Genomic DNA, 26,175 nt, shown 5'->3' on the forward strand with positions numbered 1-26,175 from the left:
GGTGACCTCCTCCTCCTCCTCTCCGGCGACCTCCTCTTCCTTCTCTCCGGCGATGTAGGCGAGCGCCTCTCCGGTGACCTCCTCCTCCTCCTCTCCGGCGAACTCCTCTCCGGCAAAAGAACACGGCAAAAGAACGTACAAGATCCAAAAACAGGAACAAAATTTGAAATAATATCGTGCCAAAAAACGAGCAAAAAATGGGCAAAAAAATCACGATCCAGATCCAAATTCAAAATTCAAAAATAGCAATGGCGCACGGTGGGGGTTAGACGGTGCGCCATTACTATTTTCCCGCCTTCAAATTTCAAAAATACTAATGGCGCCCCGTGGCCTATACTAATGGCGCACCATGGCCTATACTAATGGCGCACCAGTGATGCGCCATTAGTAAAAAATACTAGTGGCGTGATACTAATGGCGCACCAATGATGCGCCATTAGTAGGCAAAACTGGTGCGCCATTAGTAGCCCTTTTCCTAGTAGTGGTTAAGGGATGATGGAAATCCTTTTTCCTCCATTTATTTAGGAAAAAAAGAAAGGTACTATATTAGCATACCAGAATCAGGTGGACCATTGCACCGCGTCTAGTAACCGCGACGCTCTTAATTATGATGTCAAACTTTGAGAGGAAGTGTTAAGCGAGTGATAACACCTTTGCAAGAGGGAAAAGGGAGCCGTATGCAACTGTGAAACCCTGCTACATCTACTTCTGAAAAGAAAAAACGGAGGTTTGGTCATGGTGCAATCGCGACGGAGGAACCTTGCTTCTAGAACGGGAATGGCTAGTCAAGGCGGGTCGGAAAAATGAAGCCATATTTGTACGGATGCTCCAAGAAGATGTGTCATGCTGATCCTCGTTGGCGTGCGTGCGTGCGTGCTTCGTTCTAGAAGGAGGACGGAAAAGTCCAGAGGATAGGCGTCGTGGTGGTGGACGCTGGATAGGGCAATGCTGGGACCCGGGAACCGGGATGGTTGACGGACGGAGGTGCCTAGTTGAGTGCCAGCTCGCTCTTTTCTCACGGATCGAGTCTACCGCCGTGTCCCGTGTGTCCACCCAGCGGGGAGGCTAGACGAAACCTGTTTACGGCTGCAGTCGCTGTCACGAGCGACCTGACGGCAGGTGCTGAGTCGAGCCAGACGAAACTTTTCCGTTATTCCACGTGCTGAGTATCTAGTTTATTCAATAGGATGCAAGATAATAAATAAGGTGTTCTCTCATTCTACATTAAAATTTGTGTCAGGGGTGTTGATTCATGTACATATAATCTTCTTTTCTTTTCTCATTTATTATATGACACATCATCAAAAATCTTATTATATACATAACAAAATCTATCAACAACTATCTTTCAACCATTGAAGATGATCTAAGGGGTACCGGTGTCATAGCTCGTATTCCCTGCGGTATATTCTCCACGTATTGGTTTGAAATCTGACCCGAGGTACTAATTTGTAATGATAGCCATGCATTTTTCTTTGTAATGACAGTGCTTATCATTGCACATGCAGACATGCTGCTTACACCAATGCTTTTTTGGTCCCCATAGAAAACACCAATGACGCGATGACCCCGTACTGGCGGCGGCGGCGGCGGCTCTATCTTGTTGATGCAACAGCAACAACAACAACAACATCACCCGCGTTGCTATCTCCGCCTGCCGTCATGCGAGCCTCCATTTGTGTCTGTCTCCGTTCCCCCACAATCGATGCAACCAACACCTACGTCGGTTAACAGTTTTTTTCATAATAATACGTGTATTATTTATATCATAAAGAACAAAATATAAATTACTTAAAAACCGATATGACAATACAGAAAAGATAGCAAAACATCTCTAAACTCGACAACAACGCATGTCACTTGCCTCCGGCACTATCATAGCAGCCATCAAAGAAAAGAATGACGAATTACCTTCTCACCCGAGCTCGACGCTACTCCATTGCTAAGATGCAGCTTTGTGGATCTTTAAGGTGGCTCACCAAAAATAAAACCTAGAAGTTGGATGACGTTCGATTGTGGAATACGGAGTACTGGTATATTATATTCTTCCTCCATGTATATCCTCTCTTCTTCCCGGGTTTTTATTTTCTTTCCATCGATACATCAACCAGGTTATTTTTCTTTTTAGCACTGTATGCGTCAGATGCCGATGTTTTTCCGGCCCGCCGGGGGAGTACGTAACCAGGAGAGAACCTGAGCAAAGGAAAATCCCAAATTTCTAGAACATGTGACGCATGCATCTTGTCCATTCGTTTTGAAAACTAGGCGTCGTGTTAGATTTGGGCGCAAGAAAATGAAGCCGTTGTACGCGTTCCCGCTTGGCGCGTACCCATGCATAGTCACGAGAACACGATAGACAGCTTCTACTGCAGAGCCGGTGGTTGTGGGCGGTACAGAAGGAGGAAGGAGGCTGGAGGTAGAAGGCGACGCAACAGCCGTCCGATCAAGATTCAACGGTCAAGAAAATTGTATGGCGTCATGTTTTAAAACAACTTACAAATAGCCCGCTACGTTGTATTTGTTTCCATTGGATATATTCTTGACCTTGCATTCTCCCACTGTGCGGGCCAATAAAAAGATATTGACCTGTTGGTGGTTTCCAGTTAAACTTGAGAAAGACAACACAACTAAACATCAAGTCATGTGACTTTGAGGTCACTGACACATGAGTCTACATATTAGATTATTATTAGTGACCGCTAACTCACCTGATTTAAGCCATGGAACAAGAGTCCTCCAAGTATCATTCGGGTCTCATGGAATTCTCTTACATTTATGCTAGAATAACGTTGTATTTCAGTCGCCTAAATTCTCTCTAATCTAAAGAGGCAATGATACTTTTTTAAAATAGAAAGATGTTTTATTTTGAAATTAAACTCTTGTCGGTGGATTTCAGTTTTAAAGCTATCCATGTAGACACTATTGATATGGTTCAAATCTAGCCCTATGTTTGCCTTTCCCCTCTGGGTTCTACTGGACTCTCTTTATCCTTCTCTTGCTGATCTGTCACGTCGATGTGTAGCTAACTTTCTCCCATCTTTCACCATACACCACTATCCCTATGGAAATCGATGGATCATGTGTACAAGACTACGGGCCAGTTCTTTTGGGCGATTCTACCAGAATCGCCCCCCTCCCCAGCTTCTCCCAGAATCATCACTCCATATGTTTTTTTACAATCCTAACTAATTAGATCTTAACTAGATAGGATTGTAAAAAAAATGGAGTGGCGATTCTGGGAGAGGCTGGGGAAGGGGGTGATTCTGGGAGAATCGCCGAAAAGAACTGGCCCTACCACTGCTTTAAATATGCAGATGGTTAGGTGTTGGGTGAAACACGTATAACTCCGACCTAATATATAAATGTACAATGGGATAGCTTAAAATAGACTAAACTGAGCGAGTAGGTTGCACATAAGACCATGAAATGAAACAATCTTGTTGCCTATGGCAGGGGTGACCGCCAACAGATGAATGGTCAAGATGTTTGACTTGACCTAGAATGTTTTGTCGTGGTTGTAACACGTTGATTTAGTGGACGGGAGGAGCGCACATTGTCATGCCATATAGATGTTGGTGTTGATTAGTGAATAACTTTGGTAGAACATAGGGCCAAACCATGGTGTATCTAGGGTCTGGTCCAGATGAGGTCATGAACATTGTCATGTGTGATTGTAATCCCTATTTTTTTAGTAATATAAGAGTTTATTCGCAAAAAAATGCTTTCTATTCCAAGGCGAGGTTGGAGTGGCCTACTTTAGAGGCACCTACAAACGTAAGACCGAAACTCAGCCAATGGCTGGTTGGCGAGAATTGGGCAAGGGAAGGGGGTGTGAGCGTGGATTGTAGACAAGAAAGATCCAGCGCTCTACGATCAATGAGAAGGCAAGATGAGGGTGGACCAACAAAGTAGACATTTTTTAGCCTGGCGAGGAAACACGACTCTATATCAGCGATGCCACTCACGATCGATGGCAAGTTGTCTGACGACGATGACCAAATCTTACTTGTAGTGGAACCAGCCCATCAGGGTTCAAGTCCTAAACTTGGCATTGATGCTCGCATTTTTCTGGCTTCATTTCAGGCTTCCACCGATGTTCGTCCAGTATGAGGGACTTTCCGGTCGAATATCAGACGCCTCTAGTGACTCCGTCAATATCAGGATATTATGACGACCCAGTCACTCGGATATGCTCATAGGGGTAGGTGTGTGCGTGTCGTGCGTTCATAACGACGAGCGCATGTGATTGTATTGTGTTTATTAGAAAAAAATATGCAATTTTTCTTACCTAGGTGAGGCCACGAACTTTGGTGGTCCTAGAGGCGAATTGATCGCCTTGTCGTGGAGTCGACTGGGTCGCTGGTACATTTACATGTGCGCCATCCCAATTCTGGCCGCAGTACTGCTACTCCTACCTCGGCCGGCAAGTGGCAGCTGCAACGGCCATTATTTTCTCGCCATCCGTCCAATCCATCCTCCGTCCCCGGTCATCGTCTCCACTCGCCACCCCCACCCCACCACCCCTACCCCATAAAACCCCACTCACCGCCGCCCGCGGCCGCGCATTAGTTCCCGCCGCGCGCTCGCAGTTCCGCATTCACTCCGCCCCTGCCCCCGCCGACCGGACCGAGATCAATCAGATGGGCGGCGGATCCGGCGGCAGGGGGAAGGGGATGCCGCGGGCGATGGCGCCGGTGGAGGAGGTGGACGTCGCCGCCGTGCGGTACAGGCCGGCGGAGCTGCAGGCGCCGCACCTCACGGGGTTCCCGCTCCGGGCCTTCGTCTGGCTCCTCGAGTCCCCGCTCCTCGGCCCCCTCGTCACCTCCGTCCTCAAGAAGCAGAACAACATGACGCAGGTCCTTCCGCCCCTCCCTCCCAAATTTCCGTTTTTTACCCAGCGATTCCCCGGCTTGCCTGCTTCCGTTGCGCTCATCGCAATTTTTGTTCTTGTTCGGGGGCGGCGCAGATGCTGCAGCACACGGTGATCCCGGAGCGGCCCATGTTCTACCCGGAGTACCCGCCTCAGGGTATGCTCTCTTCTATGGTCCTATCCCCTGTCTCTGTCTCTGCCTGTTCCTTTGAAATTGTCACCGGTCGTTGTTCAGCTCCGCAAGCAAGCAAGAAGACGGGACAAAAGAAACAAACAATAATTGAGTTTTTTTATATAATATAAATGTTCTACTACTACTTTTGATTCAGTCAAGTTCAGCTGGAGCTCTGGCCGATTAAACAAGTTCTGCTGCTGGAACTGAATAAGGCACAGAAAGATATATGTTTCCTGCAGGAACGCACCTGAATAGTTTGCTCGATTTCCTCTACACAAATAATCTGCCCAATTCAGTTATTCAGATGTTGCAGCGATATTTTAAAGCACCCCTGTTTTTGGGTCTCTTGAAATCTTTTTTGACTGGAAACAGCAAGAAAATTCCCTATTGCAGCTTTTTTAATCGTGTGAAAGTTATATGTATAAGGTAAAAAAAAAGGGTATGCTATTGTTAATTGCTGTTGCTCCCAATTTACCAGAGCCTGAACATGGGGTTGTGGCCCTGGGGGACGACAGGGACCCTGTGGACAGAGTTGAGGAGGCACTTAGTTGCCTCCCTCCGTATGACCCGTCGGGGCGTTTCACATCGGCCGATGAGAAAAATCCCTTCCTCTACTGGAAGATCCGTGACTTTGCGTATGCGTACCGGTCTGGGATCACGACGCCGTCAGCTGTGAGTAGCTCACTGGAATGTATTGCACAGAACAATGCTGCTTGCTCTCCTTGCATTTGTGGTGTTAAACCTTGACCGCTGAGCAGGTTGCAGAGCTTGTCATAGCGGGCGTGGAGGAGTGGAACAATAAGAAGCCTCCGATGCCAATGCTGATCCATTTTAACGCCAACGACCTGAGGAAGCAAGCTGATGCTTCTACAAAGAGATTTGAGCAAGGTCTACACCCAACCCAACCTTGCTGCTTTAGTTCATCATTGTTGAAACGAACAGACATCAGGTGGAAAGTCCATTTACCTCAATCCTGTTTTCTTGATATGTGTTGTTTCTTGTGCCCAGGAAGTCCAATTTCTGTTCTGGACGGGATCTTTTTCGCCGTTAAGGATGACATTGATTGCTTGCCATATCCATCAAAGAGTTAGTTCACTCAACTGTACTAGCCATTTTTTTTACTGTGTCCGAGATGTACATTCTATATTATGTTCCTCTATTTGAATTCAGGTGCCACCACATTTTTTGACGAAATCCGCCCTGTGGAGAAAGATGCTGTCTCTGTTTCTCGTTTACGGAAATGTGGAGTGATCTTTATTGGAAAAGCAAATATGCACGAGCTAGGCCTTGGGGTCACTGGAAACAATCCAAACTATGGGTACAGTTAATAACTAAGTGGCTGCTATTCTGTCTGAAATGCTTACTTACATGGAATCTACAGTCTAGGGACACATGAGTTTTATTGAAGGTGTTAAAACTTATCATGTTCTCATCTATGTTGAACTGGTGGAGTGTTACCTGGTTAACCTTTCGTACTCTTTTTTTTTGGCATGCTGCAAACGTGAATGTCTAACAACATCTAGATCATTCTTTTGCCTTGCCTAAAGTCTTGCAATGGAAGAGGGGAACATATTTGTTAGCTATTTCCTAGAAGCAAACTCAGCTGAGTAATTGTAAAGCTTGACAATGAATCAGAACTCTCGGATGCCTACAAACATTATGCTCTAGCAGTATCATCGGAAACGATCACATTATGAAAAGGAAATGGAAAATGAATTTGCAATTTGAAGTCATCCTACATTGTTTATCTAGTCTACTTATTTTCTGATGTTTGTCACTTTATCTTCATATTTTCATAATTATTTATTGCAGGACAGTAAGAAATCCACATTCAATCGATAGATATACTGGTGGTTCTTCATCTGGTCCAGCTGCACTTGTCTCATCAGGGTTATGCTCAGGAGCGATTGGAACAGACGGCGGAGGTTTGTACATATAAAGCTGTGACATTCATTAACACTACATTCTTTTCTGTACTAGTCTCTAATTGGGACCTTTTCTTTCTTACAGGCTCAGTTCGAATACCATCCTCCCTATGTGGCATTGTTGGTTTGAAAACAACATTCGGGCGCACAGATATGACTGGGTAACTAAGATTAGTTCCTACTTGATATGTACTTCTAGCATTTACTTTGCTACAGATAAAAGTATATATCCGATCAAGTCACTGTCACTGTCACCATCTAAGGCTGCTCCACACCTCAGCTATGCCTTCACTCTCATCCGAGTCCCACATAGGCCAGTGTCACTCGATGCACGCCTCTGCATTCTTATTCCTGTGATGCTCCATTTTCGTTAAGTCAGTTTGTGGGGGGAGATTCGTGTCTTTCAGTTAGTTAATTTGTTTTTTTACGAGACTTTTAGCAAGGTGATAAACAAAGATGGGAGATGGGCCGCGCCTCACCAACTCCAGTTTATAAGATAGAGTAAAATTTGTGAAACTACAAATATTCTTATAAACTGTCACAAGGCTCCAGTTTTAAGGCTGGACTGTAACTGGCCCACCTGTCAGCCTCTTGGCCTAGTACCTACCTGTAATGGAGGTTTCAGCAAGGGCGTACGGGTTGCAATGTGTTGATCAATATTGTTGCAGGTGACGGTTCAACTTTAAATGTGGGGTTTTGCTATGCGAAAGCTTCTTGCTAGCTATGTGCAATAGATGCATAAATCCATGGTTTTGAATAGTCTGTGCAAAATACCTGTAGTTTTGTGATTTTACGGTTACATTTCTTTTGGGCTTCATAATTTACTTGGATTAGGATAACCTTTTTAAGCCATTTAAGTAAGCGCGCGTAGCCTTTCTTTAACACTCCATATGTTCTTAAACCAGGGAAACACCGGTTACCAGATTTACTGGTACCCTGTTCAGGATTTTGGTTTAAATTTAATGTACAAATATAAAGAGCACCACCAATCCGAAACAAAAATAAGAAGGAACATAGTTCCAATAAAGGATAAACTGAAGGACATGTTCAAAAATTCTGACCGTTGGTCAGGATGCTTTGTGGATTCCGAACAGTTATGACAACTAAACCTAGCAAGATAGTAACTACGACCCAAGATGGCTTAGTTGCCTTTTGTTTTAATAATAATATACTCCCTCCGTCCAAAAAAGCTTGTCCCTCAAATAGATGTATCTAGCACCAAATTAGTGCTAGATACATCCATTTGAGGGACAAGCTTGAGACAAGCGTTTTCGAACGGAGGGAGTAATAGATTGTGAGTACGCATAATTTTATATCTTATTTGCAGGGTCGTTTGTGATGCCGGGACAGTTGAAGTTGCCTCACCTCTTACATCATCAGTGGAGGATTCTGTGCTATTGTAAGCATTTTGGCTTGCTAGATGAGACCATGAGGTTGCATGAGTCTGTTTAGCTATCTTTGTTAAAGTTGGAAGTTTGTCAACTCTCTTATTTCCCTTAATGATATAAGTTATATACGTATCTAACTATCTGGTTGGTTGGGTACAACTGAATACTTGTCATTTATGAACGCTCAACAGTCAATACCCTCTGCTTGTAAGTTATGTATTTACTACTTGCAGTCTTACACCATGTCTTATGGCATTTCAGGTATTCTGCACTAGCAGGCTCTAGACCTATGGACAAACTTACTCTGAGACCTGTAAGCTATTTCTTCTTTTAGCACTTCCCATCTGGTAAATACCAGAAGCACTGAATGTATGTTAAACCCCCCCTAAAATATCTTTAGTATCACTTCTACATCATTGCACTATACTAGTCAGTTTGTTTTTCTTAAATTGGAAACAGTACGGATGTCAGTCATTACTGAATCGTAGGAAAAAAAGAAGATTGTGATTGTTTTTTCTAAAATGAAATGCAAAATTTTAGAGTCCAACAGTACGGTAATCACAATACAGCAACAGTCACATGTTAATCTTCTCCATTATTACCCAGGATGGATCATAACCTATGATCTAAAGCTGGCCTTATTGCATCCTATCAGCCTCATAGCTTCTGCATCTCTTTCCCTTTTCCTCTGTACAGTCCCCGCTGTGTGTTCCTAACTTGGTGTCCTCCGAGAATAGCAAGATCCTGCAATCAGTGAAAGTGGGAAAATATACAGAGGTACAAATTTTCACGTGAAATATTATTTTTGTACACACGTGCCTTTTCTTAGATAAAATTGGCTTCTGCAGTGGTTTCATGATGTCCCTGATAATGAGGTCTCAAATACATGTGAAGATGCACTTAACCTCCTATGCAGTACCTTTGGATGTCAGGTATAGCCATTTATATCGCAAACATATCTATTATCACACCTATCTAGGTCTCGTAACTTAGAATGTACAATCTCTTCTTTAGATGAAAGCATTTGATCGTTAATCAGATTTTTCATGTGTAAGGTGTATGCTTCTGTGCTCTCCAATAACTGCGACTGTAGTTCTGTTGATGGTTACGTCAAAACAATTGTGAAGTGTTAATTAGAAAAAAAACAATTGTGAAGTGTTAATTAGAAAAATGTCCATCTTGGCAACTCCTGTAAGTTGTAATTGATTATTGATGGGCATCATTTGGAGCTTCTAGCTATCCAACAAGCAGTATTAGTTAAGCTTATTTTTTCCCAGCTGCTGAATGATTATGACGAGATTCCTTTTCTGTTAGTGTGGCATCTACTATATATGCATATTCTATTGTTTTTCGACATCTCAGCTGACTAGCATTGTTTAATATTTTTCAAGATAGAAGAGATAATCTTACCAGAGCTTGAGGAGATGCGTACAGCCCATCTTGTCTCTATTGGCTCAGAAGCATTCTCAGACATGAATGCTCATTACCAAGCAGGGTACTTATCTATCTATCTATCTATCTATCTATCTATCTATCTATCTATCTATCTATCTGTATATTCACACAAATATCACCATCAGATTATCAATGTTGCTCTCAGCATGAGCTATATAATTTTTTTCCTTTCAAGACGAGATAGAACTTGAAATTTATGGTCCCTGAGAGACTGGAAGTATTTTTTTAGCTAGTATTTACTATTCTGTAATGTCAATCTCACAATACTACTATTTTACAGGAGGCGAACTGAAATGACGTTAGATACTCGAGCAAGTTTGGCACTTTTTAAGTCATTTACTTCAGCAGATTATGTTGCTGCTCAATGTCTGAGGTGAATATGAGTATAAAGTAGCTGAGGCATTTGTGTTTCCATTACGGCACTTCATTCATATGAAGTACTCCCTCCGTCCCATAATATAAGAGAACCACCTTGAATGTGATTGCGGATAGGAAAGATAAAGTAAAACCTATTTAGATTGTAAAATTGTTTCAGGTAACACAAAAAGACGACCAATCAACCTAATAAGAAAGGAAACATGTCTATTCTTATGATCCCACAGGTTTCCAAAAACCTATCCAGTGCATCTTATTTAGATTGATTCAATAATATAAGTTATTTCTAGTAATAACCCTAGTTATTACTAAATATAAAAAATTCAATTCTGATTTATTATAATATGACATCCTACATATATGTCATATTCTAGTTAGGAGTTCTTTCTTTAGCATTATAGTTTGAAAACAAATAAGGGATTAGAGACAAGTAAACAAATAGGACTTGAATTACAGAGCATACCTAACTCCAGGTGATGAGGCATACTTATGGTGTATTAATCGTGTGGACATTTATACCAAGTTATAATAATTCAATAGCTACTAGAAGTTGTGCAGCTCCTGTTTCACCATTATCTGCTACCAGAAAGTGCTGCTAGTTTTCTTTAAAATCTGTCATGGTCTTTGACTAGACTCCTAGTTTGTCACATACTGAGTTACTGAAATTTCCTAGATGTGCTGACTGTTGCACAAATTGTGGAAATTGAGGTGTTACTATAAATCACATGCCACATAGTTGTTGTATGACAAATACAATTAAGTCCGTGAACTGTCAAGTGTGTATTTCTTTCTCCTACGGCAGATGTTCTGGCAGTTGTGTGCTTACGGTATCTGTGGCTTTTATAGGAGAAGGATAATGTACTATCACATGGAAGCTTTCAAGAAGGTTGACGTCATAGCAACCCCTACAACCGGGTAAAAGATTTTGAAGTTTATTGCAGTCTGTCCATAGATGTTTTATAGCATCGTACTCATTTCTGCTAATGGTGTGTATGCATGCTTCCTCATTCGTACTTGTTTTTGTCTAGTCAAAGAGGTTAGTGCATGAGGAAAGTTCTGCTTTCTAGCTTCCAGTAGATGGGTTGTAGTTCTAGGCGACACATATTTTTCTAATAGTTTCAGGGTATATAGGGCTACACAAGTATGTCGGTTTCTGACTCGAATACGAGATAATGTCTGTAAATTACCGAATTGACAATACTAATTCACATTTGGGATTACATGGAGCAGCTGACATAACTCTGTTCATCTATGCTCCCTAGAATGATGCATACCTAATTTTACCTGTTTGCACCAGTTTTCAAGAAATTATGGTGTACTTGTGCTTCTTATCATATGTACTATCTGTTGCTATAACAACTAAGGAGATGTGCTGTTTTTTTCCAGCATGACCGCGCCAAAAATACCACCAAGTGCTCTGAAAGGAGAGTCTGATTATGTTGTATCAGGTAGATTCTTCACTATATTATATTGTGCATTTTCATTAGCTTTTGAACACGTGGATTTGTATCTTATCTCAAACTCAATTTTGAACCATGCTAACATCCTGGATAAAACCTGCTGAAATGTTGATGTGAAACAATTCTTAGTTGACACAACAACTGCTGTCATTCACCCGCAAAAAAAAAACTGCTGTCATTGTCTTGTCTTGAGAAAGAAGTTTGTACTCCCTCCGTCCAGAAATACTTGTCTGGGAGATAGATGTATCTAGATGTATTTTAGTTCTAGATGCATCCTTTTTATCTATTTCGAAGACAAGTATTTCCGGGCGGAGGTAGTAATAAGAAAAATAAAATAATGACAGCTCTACATGTGAAATTTGTAGGGGAGATTGAAGTTTTAAACGCGGTTTTCACGCCTTAGCCGCGAAGACACTAAAAAGCTATGGCTAAGCTATCACTAGCTATTTCCTTATTTAGATCATGGATATCACGCTTTTGTGGTGGGAACGCACAAAGCTATAACAGAATATCACAAGCTATTTAGAACCTTGTTGGAATGAGAGATACAGGGGGCATTTTCTTCCTATTTGGAATCCAATAGTATAAAGTAGCTATGCAATATGGAAGAGTTGTGTTTCATAGTTTATATGAGTTTAGCAGTTTGCTAAGCAAGCTATATTAATACTTGTTTTGACGCCAACCTGCCAAGTACAATTATTGGTACCTTGTTCTACAGAGATCAATTGCACCTTTTCTGTTCCTGATTCAATCTCTTTATTGCAGCCAAGCTGATGCAATTCATTTTTGCCGGGAACCTTCTTGGCTTGCCTGCCATTAGTGTTCCTGTAAGTGGTGTCACAACTCATGACGAGTATTAATTGTATCTTTTACTCCACATTATATGAGTAGTTAGTAATAATTATAGGAAACATTCAGGATTTTGTTGCAATATAGCTCAAAAACATGCAGGGAAATATTAATTGCTAATATGTGCTGCTACTCCTGTCCTGTACCCAGGTTGGTCATGACAAGCAAGGCCTTCCTATCGGCTTGCAACTGATAGGCCGTCCATGGGGCGAGGCTAGCTTATTGAGGGTGGCTTCGGCAGTAGAGGTAATGTTCGCATTCGTCATAAAGGTTCTGTATTTGTGGTTTGCCAATTGAGAATGTGCTCATATTTAATAGGAGTCCATGTCTTATTAAGGCTGCATCTGTATGAACCCGAGTGAATCTCTGAACATTCAGCAATCTTGATCCGTTAGCATTAGGCATCGGGGAGACTTTATTTACACCACTATGTTGTCTACGGGCATTTATTTATATCGTGGCATAGGTACACTTAAGCTACAGATTACTTTGAGTAATTTTTAACGGGAAAATATGCTAAGGCAAATACAAATGTTAGGGAAGAAATAGTAATTTATGAAATGTTCTAAATTTGGCATGTCTAGAGAATCTGAAAAGCACTATTCAGTGGCATCACCACCCTTATGAGTGCGAGCATTATTTTCATCAAGTCTTTTGTGCCGTGTTTGTCAACTTCTGGACCCTCATCATGAATTAAAAACGTGACCTTATTTTCCCTTGCTTTCAGGAGCTCTGCCTGAAGAGAAGAAATCGGCCATCCACATTTTACGACATCCTGAAGACCTGAAACATCATCAGTATGTAATATCAATAGTATGCGAGAGGTTTGTCATTTGTCAGGACTCAGGATATACACAGCAAACCCTTCTCCAGTTTATAAAAGACCGAGAAAATAATTTTACCAGAGACACTGTAGCAGCAATAAGTGAGGCAGTATAAAAGAAATCGTTTGGACGTTTGGGATATCTCTGCCGGTTTTCTTGTTGTGATTCATCTGTTCGTAATGTTCTTGATCTGGCTCATCTCTGCCCATCGAGAAAGCGGAGACATAGATGTAACAGAGACTCCGAGATATCCATTACCGACAAACGCGAGTGAATCATGAATTCGTATCTCAATATAAAAGATCTTGATGATAGGTCCAAAATGAAGTGGAGTACGTATGTGACGCAAAACAAAATCTATACCGCTCATTTTGTGTTTAATAGCACTTCCCATCGTTTTGTGGTTCAGTTTGTTACTGCGAAGAAACTAGAAGAGATGAATTCGTGAGACATCAGGTTCATGTATTTGCTTTACCGTTGATCGCCGTGCTGGCTTTGTCTCTCCATGTGTACCAGTGCTACAGTAGCGTGGAGCCTGATAGGGCTAACTAAAAGGAACCTATCTTGGTGATCCATACGGTACAACAAGTTGAAATATATTGTCCGTCAGTTCGGACTTTTGAATGAACTGGTTGAAGGATCAGTTCAATACTGTTAAATCTGTTTGTAAAAAAGAACTGTTTTCATTTTCTTTTGTTTCTTCATCCTAGAAGAGAATGACCAAGACAAAGAAGAGGGGTTGGCTTCTCTTTCTGACCGAGAACGTTTTAGCATTGACCATACGTGGAAGGAAAATTCAAGAAGCAAGAACAAGGAAGTCAGCCTGTGGCACACAACCCTGAACATTTTCTAGTTCACCAGGAGTTCACATTTGCATAGAGGCCACCCAATTCAGCATCAAATTTAAGTGTGTGCGACTAAAGAACGTTCACTAGATACTACTCGCTCCATCCCATAATGGAAGAGCGTTTTTGACACTACATCCAGTGTTGCCAAAAACAACACTCTTATATTATGGGACGAAGGGAGTACAACATAGCCGGTGCCTCGATATTTTGATGATATCCATTTTGGTGATTCACATTGAAGTTGCCCTAGCGTGGAATGTGGGAAAAAAAATTAATTTGGCTCATGTCAGAGATCTTGGGCGGTCCCGGAGGCAAAATTTATCGTCTTGTCGCCGGAGTCCACTGAATCGCTGGCACATTTACGTGTGCACAGTCCTAGTACTACGTAGTACGTACCCCGGCTGGCAAGGGGCAACAACGCCCATTATTTTCTCGCCACCCTCCCCCTCCTTCGTCGTCGTCTCCAGCCCCCACGGCCACCATCCCCCATAAACCCACTCCTCCCTCCCTAGTTCCGGCCGCGGCCGCGCGCTTGCAGCTTCACATTCACTCTGCCTCTGCCTCTGCCTCTGCCTCTGCCGCGGAGAGAGGGAAACGGAGGAGATGGGCGGCAAGGTGAAGGCGATGGCGCCGGTGGAGGAGGTGGACATCTTCGCCGCGCGGTACGAGCCGCTGCTGCTGCGGGCGCCGCGCCTCACGGGGTTCCCGCTCCGGGCCTTCGTCTGGCTCCTCGAGTCCCCGCTCCTCGGGCCCATCGTCACCTCCGTCCTCAAGAAGCAGAACAACATGACGCAGGTCCTCCTCCTTCATTGCCAGTTTCTATTTTGTTTCAGATTATTTTGCTTCCGGTGCACTCAGCACAACTCTGGTCTTGCCCGGGGGACAAGCGAGCAGATGCTGCAGCACACGGTGATCCCCGACCGGCCCATGTTCTTCCCGGAGTTCCCGCCGCAGGGTACGTACGACAGTCATATCCTCTGTCTCTGTATTTCTCAAAAAAAAAAAAAATCCTCTGTCTCTGTGTGTGTACAAGCAAAAGCAGCTATGAGAAACTTTTCATTCAGTCAAGTTCTACTTCTTGGATTTTGGTCTTCTTGGATTTTGTATGGTTGAGAACTCGAGATAGATGTTCTACTTCTTTCATTCAGTCAGGTTGTACTGAAACTTTTCGCAAAAAAAAAGAGAGAGAAACAGTTCTGCTGAAACTGAAGAAAGGCGCAGAAACATAAATGTTTGCTGCAGAAGCACAACCACAGCTGAATAATTCGCTCAGTTTCGTCTAAAAAATAATTTGCTCAATTCAGTTACTCAGATGTCGCGGCTGATATTTTCAAGCACCACCCTGTTTTTACATTCTTTTTGACTAGAAACAGGAAGACAACTTCCTACTGCATCTTTTCTAATCATGTGAAAGTTATATGCACGGCTGAACAAAACGGAAAAAAGGTGTATTATTGTTAAGTGCTGCTGCTCCTAATTTGCCAGAGCCGGAGAAAGGGGTTGTGATCCTGGGGGAAGACAGGGACCCTGTGGAGAGAGTGGAGGAAGCACTGCAGTGCCTCACTCCATACGACCCGTCCGGGCGTTTCACATCGTCTTATGAGAAAAATCCCTTTCTCTACTGGAAGATCCGTGACTTTGCACACGCGTACCGGTCTGGGATCACGACACCGTCAGCTGTGAGTAGCTCACTGGATCTGGAATGTAATGTACTGAACATTGTTTGCTCTCCTTGCATTTGTGGTGTTAATCTTGTCTGTTGGGTAGGTTGCGGAGCATGTCATTGCGGGCGTGGAAGAGTGGAACAATAAGAAGCCTCCGATGCCAATGCTGATATATTTTGACGCTGATGACCTGAGGAAGCAAGCTAATGCTTCCACAAAGAGATTTGAGCAAGGTTTACGCCGAACCTATCTTTGCTGCTTTAGTCAATCATTGTTGAAATGAACACACAACAGGTGCAAAAACTCCATTTACCTCTATCCTGTTTTCTTGATATATGTTGCTTCTTGTGCACAGGATGCCCGATTTCTGTTTTGGATGGGATCTTTTTCGCCATTAAGGATGACATTGACTGCTTCCCATATCCATCAAAGAGTTAGTTCACTCGACTGAAGTAGCCATTTTTTGGCTCTGTCCGAGAAACACATTCTATATTATGTTCCTCTTTTTGGATTCAGGTGCTACCACATTTTTCGACAAAATCCGCCCTGTGGAGAAAGACGCAGTCTTAGTTGCTCGTTTACGGAAATGTGGAGTGATTTTTATTGGAAAAGCAAATATGCACGAGCTAGGCATTGGGGTCACCGGAAATAATCCAAACTATGGGTATGCTTAATAATTAAGCAGCTGCTAGTTCTGCTGAAAATGCTTACTTTCATGGAGTTTAGGGACACATGAGTTTTATTGGAGGTGTTATAACTCAAGTCATGTTTTCATCAATGTTGACCTGGTGGAACTCGTGTGTTACCAGATTAAATTTCTTTTCTCCTTTTTTTTTTGAAATGCTGGGAACATGAATGTCCAACAAAGTCTAGGTGATTCTTTTGCTTTGCCTAACGTTTTGTAAAGGAAAAGGGGAACTGTAATATTTGTTTGCTCCTTCCTAGAAGCAAACTCAGCTCAGTAATAATAAAGCTTGACAAGGAATCAGAACTCTGGAATGCCTATAAACATTATGATCTAGCAGTATCATCAGAAACCATCACATTATGAAAAAGAAATGGAAAACAGATCTGGAATTTGCAGTCATCCAATATTGTTCATCCAGTCTACTTATGTTCTGATGTTTGCTACTTTATCTTCGTAATTTCATAATTATTTATTGCAGGACAGTAAGAAATCCACATTCAATCGATAGATATACCGGTGCTTCTTCATCTGGTCCAGCTGCACTTGTCTCATCAGGGTTATGCTCAGCAGCGATTGGAACAGACGCCGGAGGTTTGTACATATAGAGCTGTGACATTCATTGACACTACATTATTTTCAATACTAGTCTCTAATTGGGACCTTTTCTTTCTTACAGGCTCAGTTCGAATACCATCCTCCCTATGTGGCATTGTTGGTCTGAAGACAACATTCAGGCGCACAGATATGACTGGGTAACTAAGAGAAGTTCCTACGTACTTGATATGTACTACTAGCACTTGCTTTGCTACTTTGATACCATATTAAGCTTCATGCATTAGGCAACACAACTGAAGGTCTGAACTGATGAGAAGGGCTAGAAAATCCACATATACACTTCAACAGACCACTCATGCTTGCATAAATTATATGTTACAGTACTGTGAAAAATATCCGTGATGGATAAAATGATATTGATTTAGTTTGATCAAACCAGATATTTTTCATATATTAAAACCAAAGTTCAGAAAATATCTTGAGCTTGTCAACCCGGTCGCTAAATATTTCATGTCATCAGATGTAAATCAAAATGCCAACTTGTTTAATTTCATATAATGAACCCAAGTGCTAATTTCTATTTAAATGTTATTATCAAATAGTTATTTATTGACTCTACAGGGTGTTTCACAAAATCTATTTTCCTTATTTATTATTTTGAGTTTCATATAAAATACATTGATTTTTTTATTCGGTTGTTTCCTATGTATTGTTACATTTGTCTTTTAGATTTTGACATGATATTCGATGCATACCTTTGGCAGTTACTTTTAATAAAAATGTGTTTGTATATAAAATTATAAAGTATTAGTATAATTTGAATAAAGTGATATTAATTTTACATGACCAATGCAAATATTTTTTACATATACCACTAAGGGCCAAAGATGTGTGTTGCCCTGCACATTTGCGTGGCTATTTTTTACATGAGTGTTACGTGTTTTTTCAAATTAGGATAGTATGAAGGGAATACGTTTTGAGCATTGGATTTATTTGACTTGCCATTAGGATTAATAATAGATTTTGTGTTTGATTTGATCTTGTTACAGCCCATGTAAATTACATGGCTTAGTCATCTTTTATAGATTTATTTTAGTTTAATTTTTGCAATGTCATTTGCACTATGCTCCCACACACTCAAATGCCCAGCATGTTTAATTTCTCAGCCCATATGGTGTTGCACGTGCCCATTAGCCAGCTCAAACCGTATTGCTTGGGCCCAAGCTGCATTTGAGTGCCCAAAGCCATACCAACGTCATTTTTCTTTTTTTCTCTCCTCCTGCATTTGAGTGCCTAAAGCCAGCCCAAACTGCTAGCTATGATTGGTTTGAGAGGCTCGTATCGGATACAAATATGCATGTTTTTTCTGATTGGTTTGTTGTGCTCATATCGGATACTAATACATACATGTTATTTGTGGTTGCATCTTGTACGTGTCGGGTGACAAAATTTGTATGTGAAGTTGTTCTCAGTAACTTTACACCTTTTAATATCAACCATTATAATCTAAATCTACAGAGCATATATTTTTAGCCTATGTGAACGAATGTGATGGCTTTTTACCTTTTGTTTTAGTATATAAATAACAGATAGATTGTGAGTATGCATAATTATATATCTTATTTGCAGGGTGCTTTGCGATGCTGGGACTGCTGCAGTTGCTTCACCTCTTACAGCATCGGTGGAGGATTCTATGCTAGTGTAAGTAGTTTGGCTTTCTAAATGAGATCGTGAGGTTGCATAAACCTGTTTAGCCATCTTGTTGGCAACGTCGAAGTTTGTCAACTCTCTTATTTACGTTAATGATATGAGATATAAATTTAACTACCTCATGGGTAGTGGGTACAACTGAATACTTGTCATTTATAAATACTCAACAGTGAACACTCTCTGCTTGTACTTCATCTATTTACTACTTACAATGTTACACCTAGTCGTATGGCATTTCAGGTATTCTGCACTTGCAGGCTGTAGACCTATGGATAAGCTTACTCTGAGACCTGTAAGACATTTCCTGTTTTAACACTTCCCATTTGTTAAGTACGAGAAACATTGAAATGCATGTTGAACAAACTCTAAAATGTCTTTCATGTCACTTCTACGTCATTGCACTATACTAGTCAGTTTTTTTAAATATGAAGCAGTACAAATGTCAGCATTAATGAATTGTGTGAAACAAGAATGTGATTATTTTTTCTGAAATGAAATGTAAAATTTGAAGCTCCACAGGACGGTAATCATAATATAGCAACAGTCATATGTTAACCTTCTCCATTATTACCCAGGATGGATCATAACTTATGATCTAAATCTAACCTTATTGCATCCTATCAGGCTCACAACTTCTACATCTCTTTCCCTTGTTTGCTGTACAGTTGCCGCTGTGTGTTCCTAACTTGGTGTCCTCTGAGAACAACGATATCCTGCAATCAGTGAAAGTGGGAAAATACACAGAGGTACAATTTTTAACATTAAATATTATCTTTGTACATATGTAATTTTTCTTATATAAACTTGGCCTTTTCAGTGGTTTCATGATGTTTCTGATATTGAGATCTCAAATACATGTGAGGATGCACTTAGCCTCCTGCGCAACACCTTCGGATGTCAGGTATGGCCATTTCTACCGCAACATATCTTATATTATTGTATTACTCTTATGACTATTTATACCAACTGTTTAGGTGTTGTACCTTTGAATGTACAATCTCTTCTTTAGATGAAGGCATTTTCTCATTAATAAGATTTCCATGTGTAAGGTGAATGCTTCTGTGCTCACCAATAACTAGTACCATAGTTCTATTGATGGTTGTGTCAAAACAATTGCGAAGTGTTAATTAGAAAAATGTCCATCTTACTATTGTTAGCAATTCCTGTAAGTTTTAACTGATCTGTATCATTTAGAGTTTTTAGGCATCCAACAAGCAGTAATAGTTAAGCTTAATTTTTCCCACCGGCTAAATGATTATGACGAGATGCCTTTTCTGATGATGTGGGATCTACTATATATATATATATGCATATTTTGTTGTTTTTTGACATCTCAGCTGACTAGTATTGTTTAACATTTTTCAAGATAGAAGAGATAATATTACCAGAGCTTTTGGAGATGCGTACTGCCCATCTTGTCACTATTGGCTCAGAAGGATTCTGCCAGCTGAATGCTCATTACCAAGAAGGGTACCTATCTATATCTATCAACACAAATATCGGATTCTCCATACTGCTATTAGCATGAGTTATCAATTTTGTTTCTTTCAATAGGAGGTAGAACTTGAAATTTTTGGTCCCTGAGAGACTGGAAATATTATTTTTATTTAGTCTTTACTATTCCGTACTATCAATCTCACTATACTATCTTCCAGGAGGCGAACTGAAATGACGTTAGATACTCGAGGAAGTTTGGCACTTTTTGGGTCATTCACTTCAGCAGATTATGTTGCTTCTCAATGTTTGAGGTGAATATGAGTATAAATGTGGCTGATCCATTTATCCATTAGAGGACTTGTTCATGAGTATGAAGGAGGTTTTCTCGTCATGCAGTCTTATTCAGAGCTTGGAAGTTCTTTTAGAACCATGTTGACTGTGATTGTAGATAAGAAAGATAAAATAAAACCTATTTAGATTGTAAGAATTTTTCCAGGTAACACAGAAAGATGACCAATTAAGCTAATAAGAAACGAATGTATCTAATGATCCCACAGGTTTCACAAGCCCTTATCCAGTGCATTTTAGTTGGATTTAATTTGACAATACCTATTATTTCTAGTAATAACCCTAGTTATTGCTAAATTACAAATTCAATTACAATTCCATCTAACTGAATTATTCTAATATGACATATCCTACATATATGTCTTATTTTAGTTAGTTCTTTCTTTATCATTTTACTTTGAAAACAAATTGGAGATTATAGACAAGTACAAAAAGGACATGCATTACAAAGCATACGTAACGCCAGGTGATTGGGCATACTTATTGACTTATTGGGTATTAATTGTGTGGACATTTTTTACTAAGAAACAGTACATCAGTAGCTGCTAGAAGATGTGTAGCTTCAGTTTTATCCTTATCTGCTACCAGAAAGTGCTGCTAACTCAAATTTCTTATTATTTTCTTTACAAGCTACCATGTCTTGACTAGACTCCATAAATGATTTTTAGAGAAGTCCATTTGGGCACCCTAGTTTGTGACATATACCGAGTTACTAAAATTTCCTATATTTGCTGCCTGTTGCACAAATCGTGACATTGAGGTGTTTTTATAAATCACATGACATGTAGTTGTTGTATGACAAATTAATTAAGTCTGGGATATGAACTGGCGACTATCAAGTATATATTTCTTTTCCCCACGGCAGACGTTCTGCCAGTTGTGTGCTTACCGTATCCATGGCTTATATAGGAGAAGGATGATGTACTATCACATGGAAGCTTTCAGGAAGGTTGACGTCATAGCAACCCCTACAACCGGGTAAAAGATTTTGAAGTTTATTACAATCGGTCCATAGACATTTTATATCATCTTAGTCATTTATGCTAATAGTGTATATGCATGCTTCCTCCTTGGTACTTGTTTTCATCTAGTCAAAGAGGCTAGTGCACGAGGAAAATTCTGCTTCTAGCTTTGAGTAGATGGTTAGTGGTTCTAAGCGACCTAGTTTTCTGATTGTTGGATCGAGAGAGAGGTGCTTGGTCGTTGGTCTCTGGTGTCGGCACTTCTCTGTTTTATTTTTCATTCTTTTTTGCATTTTGGTTCTTCATTTTTTTCATTTTATTTTTAGTTTTGTTATTTTTTTGGTTTTCTTTGTTCTTTTGGTTATTATTCAACATTTTTTATATATGTCAACAACATTTTTCTAATACACATCAAACATTTTTTCAATATAAATTTAATATTTTGGTAATACATGGTCAACATTTTCTGCATAGACATTTTTATATTTTCAAATGCTTAATTAAAAAATTTCAAATAAAAGATTACCATTTTTTAATAAATGGTCAATATTTTTAATACATTTTTTTATATTTTTAAAAGTTTAATTAAAAGTTCTGAAATAAAAAATTAACATTTTCTTATGACATGATTAATATTTTTTCTATACACATTTAACATTTACCAAACACTTGATTAACATTTTTTGAAACACTTGTTCAATATCTCTACTCTTGTAAAAAACTGAGTTGGTGATCATGGTCACATGGTGTGCCTGCCATCCTGTAATATAGACCGTCCGATCTATATCTAACGGATAGAAAGCAAACTATGACAATTTTGCAAAAAGATACCCGCATCCCTCTCCACATTTGTAGATAAGGCCTTCCCTCGTTCATCCTCATCTCCCACAAGATAAACTAATCATATAAATGTATCTTAATGTTTCGTGCAACTCACGTGCCTTTTTTTTTCTACTCTTATAAAAAACAGAGTTGGTAATGATGGTATGCCTTCCATCCTGCAATATAGGCGTCCGACTTATATCTGATGGATAGAAAGGAAACTATGACAATTTTACAAAAAGATACCCACACCCCTCTCCACATTTATAAATAAGGTCTTTCCTCGTTCATTCTTTTCTCTCACAAGATAAACTACTCATACAAATGCATCTTGATGTTACGTGCAATGCACGGTTGATTGATATTTTTATATACATGATCAAAAAAATTCATCTTTTTTAATACATGGTTAACATTTTTTCTACACACATTTAACATTTTTTAAATGTTTGATTAAATTTTTTCAAATACTTGTTCAACATTTTTTCAAATGCTTGATTAACAATTTTATGTACAATTTTTTTCATTACTTTATTAATACATGGTCAACATTTTTTCTATACACATTTAACATTTCCCAAATGCCCAATTAACACTTTTACAATACTTGTTCAACATTATTTTTTCAAATGCTTGATTAACATTTTTATGTACATGATAAAAAAATTTCATCATTTTTTAATACATGAAAAATATTTTTCCTATATACATTCCACATTTTTTGAGTGCTTGTTCAACATTTTTCATATATTTATTTAACATTTTTCAAATATTTTTTGTGGAGTTTTTTGTAACATGTACATTTAGAATATTTGAAAGTATAAAAATGACAAAAAGAAAGCAGAAAAAGATAATATAAAAAACAAATAGAAAAATGAGGCTGTGGCCTGCCGCGCGTGGGCCGGCCTGTCTCGCTCGCCCCTTCAGGGAGTTGGAAGGTGGACTCGCTGGAGGCGAAATATAGGGGCTCCAATATAGGGGCTCCCCACCCCTTCCCCTTCTGTGCTATATAAATAGGCCAGCCCAACTAAGACGAGCAAGAAGCTCCCTCTGCTCCCGGATTTTGTGATGCTTCCCAGGCCGGTTTTGGGAAGCTTCCAGCTGGTTTTTTTAGTTTTCTAGACTGGTTTTGTTGGTTTTATCTGTTTTTCATTGTTTTTATATGCGAGAACCTTTTCAAATTCATGAACTTTTCTCAAAATGTTGTGAACTTTTTTAAAGTTTAAGATTTTTTCGAATTCATGAACTCTTTTCCTTTTTGTGAAGTTTTTTCAAATTATGAACTTTTCCAAGCCATGAGGTTTCCTCAAATTCGGGAACTTTTTTCCAAATTTCGTCAGCCTTTTCAAATTAACGAAATTCTTTCAATTTTTTGTGAACTTTTATGAATACTTGAACTTTTTTGAATTCGTGAAATTTTTCCAATTTTGGGAACATTTCCAAATTTCATGAACTTTTGTAAGATCATGAACTTTTTTGAAATTTGCAAATATTTTTCAAATTCATAATATTTTCAAAATTTGTGTTTTTTCAAAATCATGAAAGTTTTTCAAATTTTTGATTATTTTTGAAAATCATGAACTCTTTCACGTTCAAAATTTGTAAACTTTTTTGGATTTTATGGTTCTTCCAGGTTCACGATTTTTTGTGTAACTCAACGTTAACTAGTAACTAGTCATGGTCAACCAGGTCTACTGGTCAACTGTTGACTGATCAACTTTTTTTTGAGCATATGTTGACCGATGAACGGATGGAACGATCAAGCTGTTCAAAAAAAAAAAACTGAGCGAAGGAAAGGGACACTCGGTTTGTTGGTCTGGCCTATGCGGGGGCCGGGAGAGGCGTGCGAGGGCCAAGTAGCTTAATCAGCATTGAATGTGCCAATTAGGAGGTCTCGGTGGTTTCTGACTTAAATGCGAGATACTATGTGTGAATTACTGAATCGACAATACTAATTCACACTTGGGATTACCCGGAGCAACTTATATAAGTCTGTTTATCTTTGCTCCCTAGAATGCCGCATACCTAATTTTACCAGGTTGCACAAGTTATAACAACTAAGGAGATGTGTTGTTTTTCCCAGCATTACTGCACCAAGAATACCACCAAGTGCTCTGAAAGGAGAGTCTGATTATATTGTATCAGGTAGATTCTTTTCACTATATTATGTTATGCATTTCATTAGCCGTTCAACATGTGGATTTACAACTTATCACAAACTGAGCTCTGAACCATGCTAACATCCTGCGTAAAAACTATTGAAATCTTGATTTGGAACAATTGTTATTTAACACAGAAAAAAGTTTGTAATAAGAAAAATAAAATAACGACAACTCGATATGTGAAATTTGTAGGGGAGATTGAGGTCATAAACACAATTTTCACACCTTAGCCGCGAAGATCCTAAAAAGCTAAGGCTGAGCTATCACTAGCTATTTCCTTATTTAGATCACGGGTCTCATGGTTTGTGGTGGGACGGCACAAAGCTGTAAGGAATATCACAAGCTATTTAGAACCTTGTTGGAGTCAAATATACAGGCGGCATTTCTTCCTTTTGGAATCTACTACTAGTATAAAGTAGCTATGCAATATGTATGTTCACGAGTTCATGAATCTAATACAGTTTGTATGAGTTCAGCAGTTTGCAAAGCAAACTATATATATGCCTCTTTTGGTGCCAACTTGCCAAGTACAATTGTTGGTACTTCTATAGAGACCAAATACACCCTTTTCTGTTTCTGATGCTGTCTCTTTATTGCAGCTAAGTTGATGCAATTCATTGTTGCGGGGAATCTTCTTGGCTTTCCTGCCATAACTGTTCCTGTAAGTGGTGTCACAACTTATGATGAATATTTATTGTATCTTGTAGTTAACATTATGAGATTGTGTATGGAATAGTAACTTTAGCATTATTGATGTACATTCAGAAACGATTGTGTTATTTCCGACATAATGAAAGCTTTACAGATAATTATAGGAAAACATTCAGAATTTTGGTAGTATAATATAGCTCAAAAACATGCAGGGAAAGTATTATTAGCTAATATATGTGCTGCTACTCCTGTCCTGTACTCAGGTTGGTCATGACAAGCAAGGCCTTCCTATCGGCTTGCAACTGATAGGCCGTCCGTGGGGTGAGGCTAGCTTACTGAGGGTGGCTTCGGCTGTAGAGGTACTGTTCACACTCATCATAAAGGTTCTGTATTTTTGATTTGCCACCTGAGAATGCGCTCTTATTCGATAGGAGTCTATTCTAGACCCTATCCCTATGGTTTATTCTTATGAAATATCATATAAAATAGAAAATTCTTGATTCGATCTTACAACCTAATTTATTTGATTAATGGATCAACAACCAAACCACCCGCCTTTTAAACTTGTATGAACCCGAGTGAATATCTGAACATTCACCAACTTTCTCTGTTAGGTTTAGGCGTTTTTTTAAGAAAAGGAGGTCAAAGTTAGGCGTTGGGAAAACTTTATTTACACTACTATGCTGTGTAGGTTTTTTTGTTTATATCCAGACGCAAATACACTAAAACTGTAGATTACTCCGAGTCATTTTTAACGGGAAGAGACGCTAATGCAGATAAAAATGTTGGGGAAGAATCAATAATTTATAAAACATGGTAAATCTTGCATGTCTACGGAATCTGAAAAGCAGCATTCAGTGGCATGACATTATTTTCATCAAGTATTTTGTACTGTCTTTGTCTGCTTCTGGACCCTTGGAAATCGAAAACATTTCCCCTGCTTTCAGGAGCTGTGCCTGAAGAGAAGGAATCGTCCGTCCACATTCTACGACATCCTAAAGACCTGA

The 26,175-nt window shown here is 39.7% G+C and overlaps 2 protein-coding genes across 2 annotated transcripts; both read left to right on the plus strand.

Moving 5' to 3' along the window:
* The first annotated feature begins 4,473 nt into the window (after window positions 1-4,473).
* On the plus strand, window positions 4,474-13,488 carry LOC119352863 (fatty acid amide hydrolase-like). Its single transcript, XM_037619458.1, has 19 exons — window positions 4,474-4,856; window positions 4,967-5,027; window positions 5,524-5,717; window positions 5,804-5,933; window positions 6,054-6,131; window positions 6,216-6,363; window positions 6,858-6,970; window positions 7,056-7,131; window positions 8,298-8,369; window positions 8,620-8,671; window positions 9,055-9,135; window positions 9,207-9,290; window positions 9,750-9,853; window positions 10,094-10,186; window positions 11,035-11,103; window positions 11,575-11,636; window positions 12,414-12,475; window positions 12,648-12,743; window positions 13,225-13,488. Exons 1-19 carry the CDS (start codon window positions 4,641-4,643, stop codon window positions 13,282-13,284), a joined length of 1,851 nt encoding a protein of 616 aa, XP_037475355.1. The 5' UTR covers window positions 4,474-4,640; the 3' UTR covers window positions 13,285-13,488.
* A 1,098-nt stretch (window positions 13,489-14,586) lies between these two features.
* On the plus strand, window positions 14,587-26,175 carry LOC119352864 (fatty acid amide hydrolase-like). The gene is made up of 19 exons (XM_037619459.1): window positions 14,587-14,964; window positions 15,064-15,124; window positions 15,655-15,848; window positions 15,937-16,066; window positions 16,189-16,266; window positions 16,350-16,497; window positions 17,000-17,112; window positions 17,198-17,273; window positions 18,706-18,777; window positions 19,027-19,078; window positions 19,452-19,532; window positions 19,604-19,687; window positions 20,153-20,256; window positions 20,442-20,534; window positions 21,481-21,549; window positions 24,439-24,500; window positions 25,117-25,178; window positions 25,432-25,527; window positions 26,116-26,175. Exons 1-19 carry the CDS (start codon window positions 14,773-14,775, stop codon window positions 26,173-26,175), a joined length of 1,827 nt encoding a protein of 608 aa, XP_037475356.1. The 5' UTR covers window positions 14,587-14,772.

This window comes from Triticum dicoccoides, chromosome 2A (assembly GCF_002162155.2).
Source record: "Triticum dicoccoides isolate Atlit2015 ecotype Zavitan chromosome 2A, WEW_v2.0, whole genome shotgun sequence".
NCBI lineage: Eukaryota > Viridiplantae > Streptophyta > Magnoliopsida > Poales > Poaceae > Triticum > Triticum dicoccoides.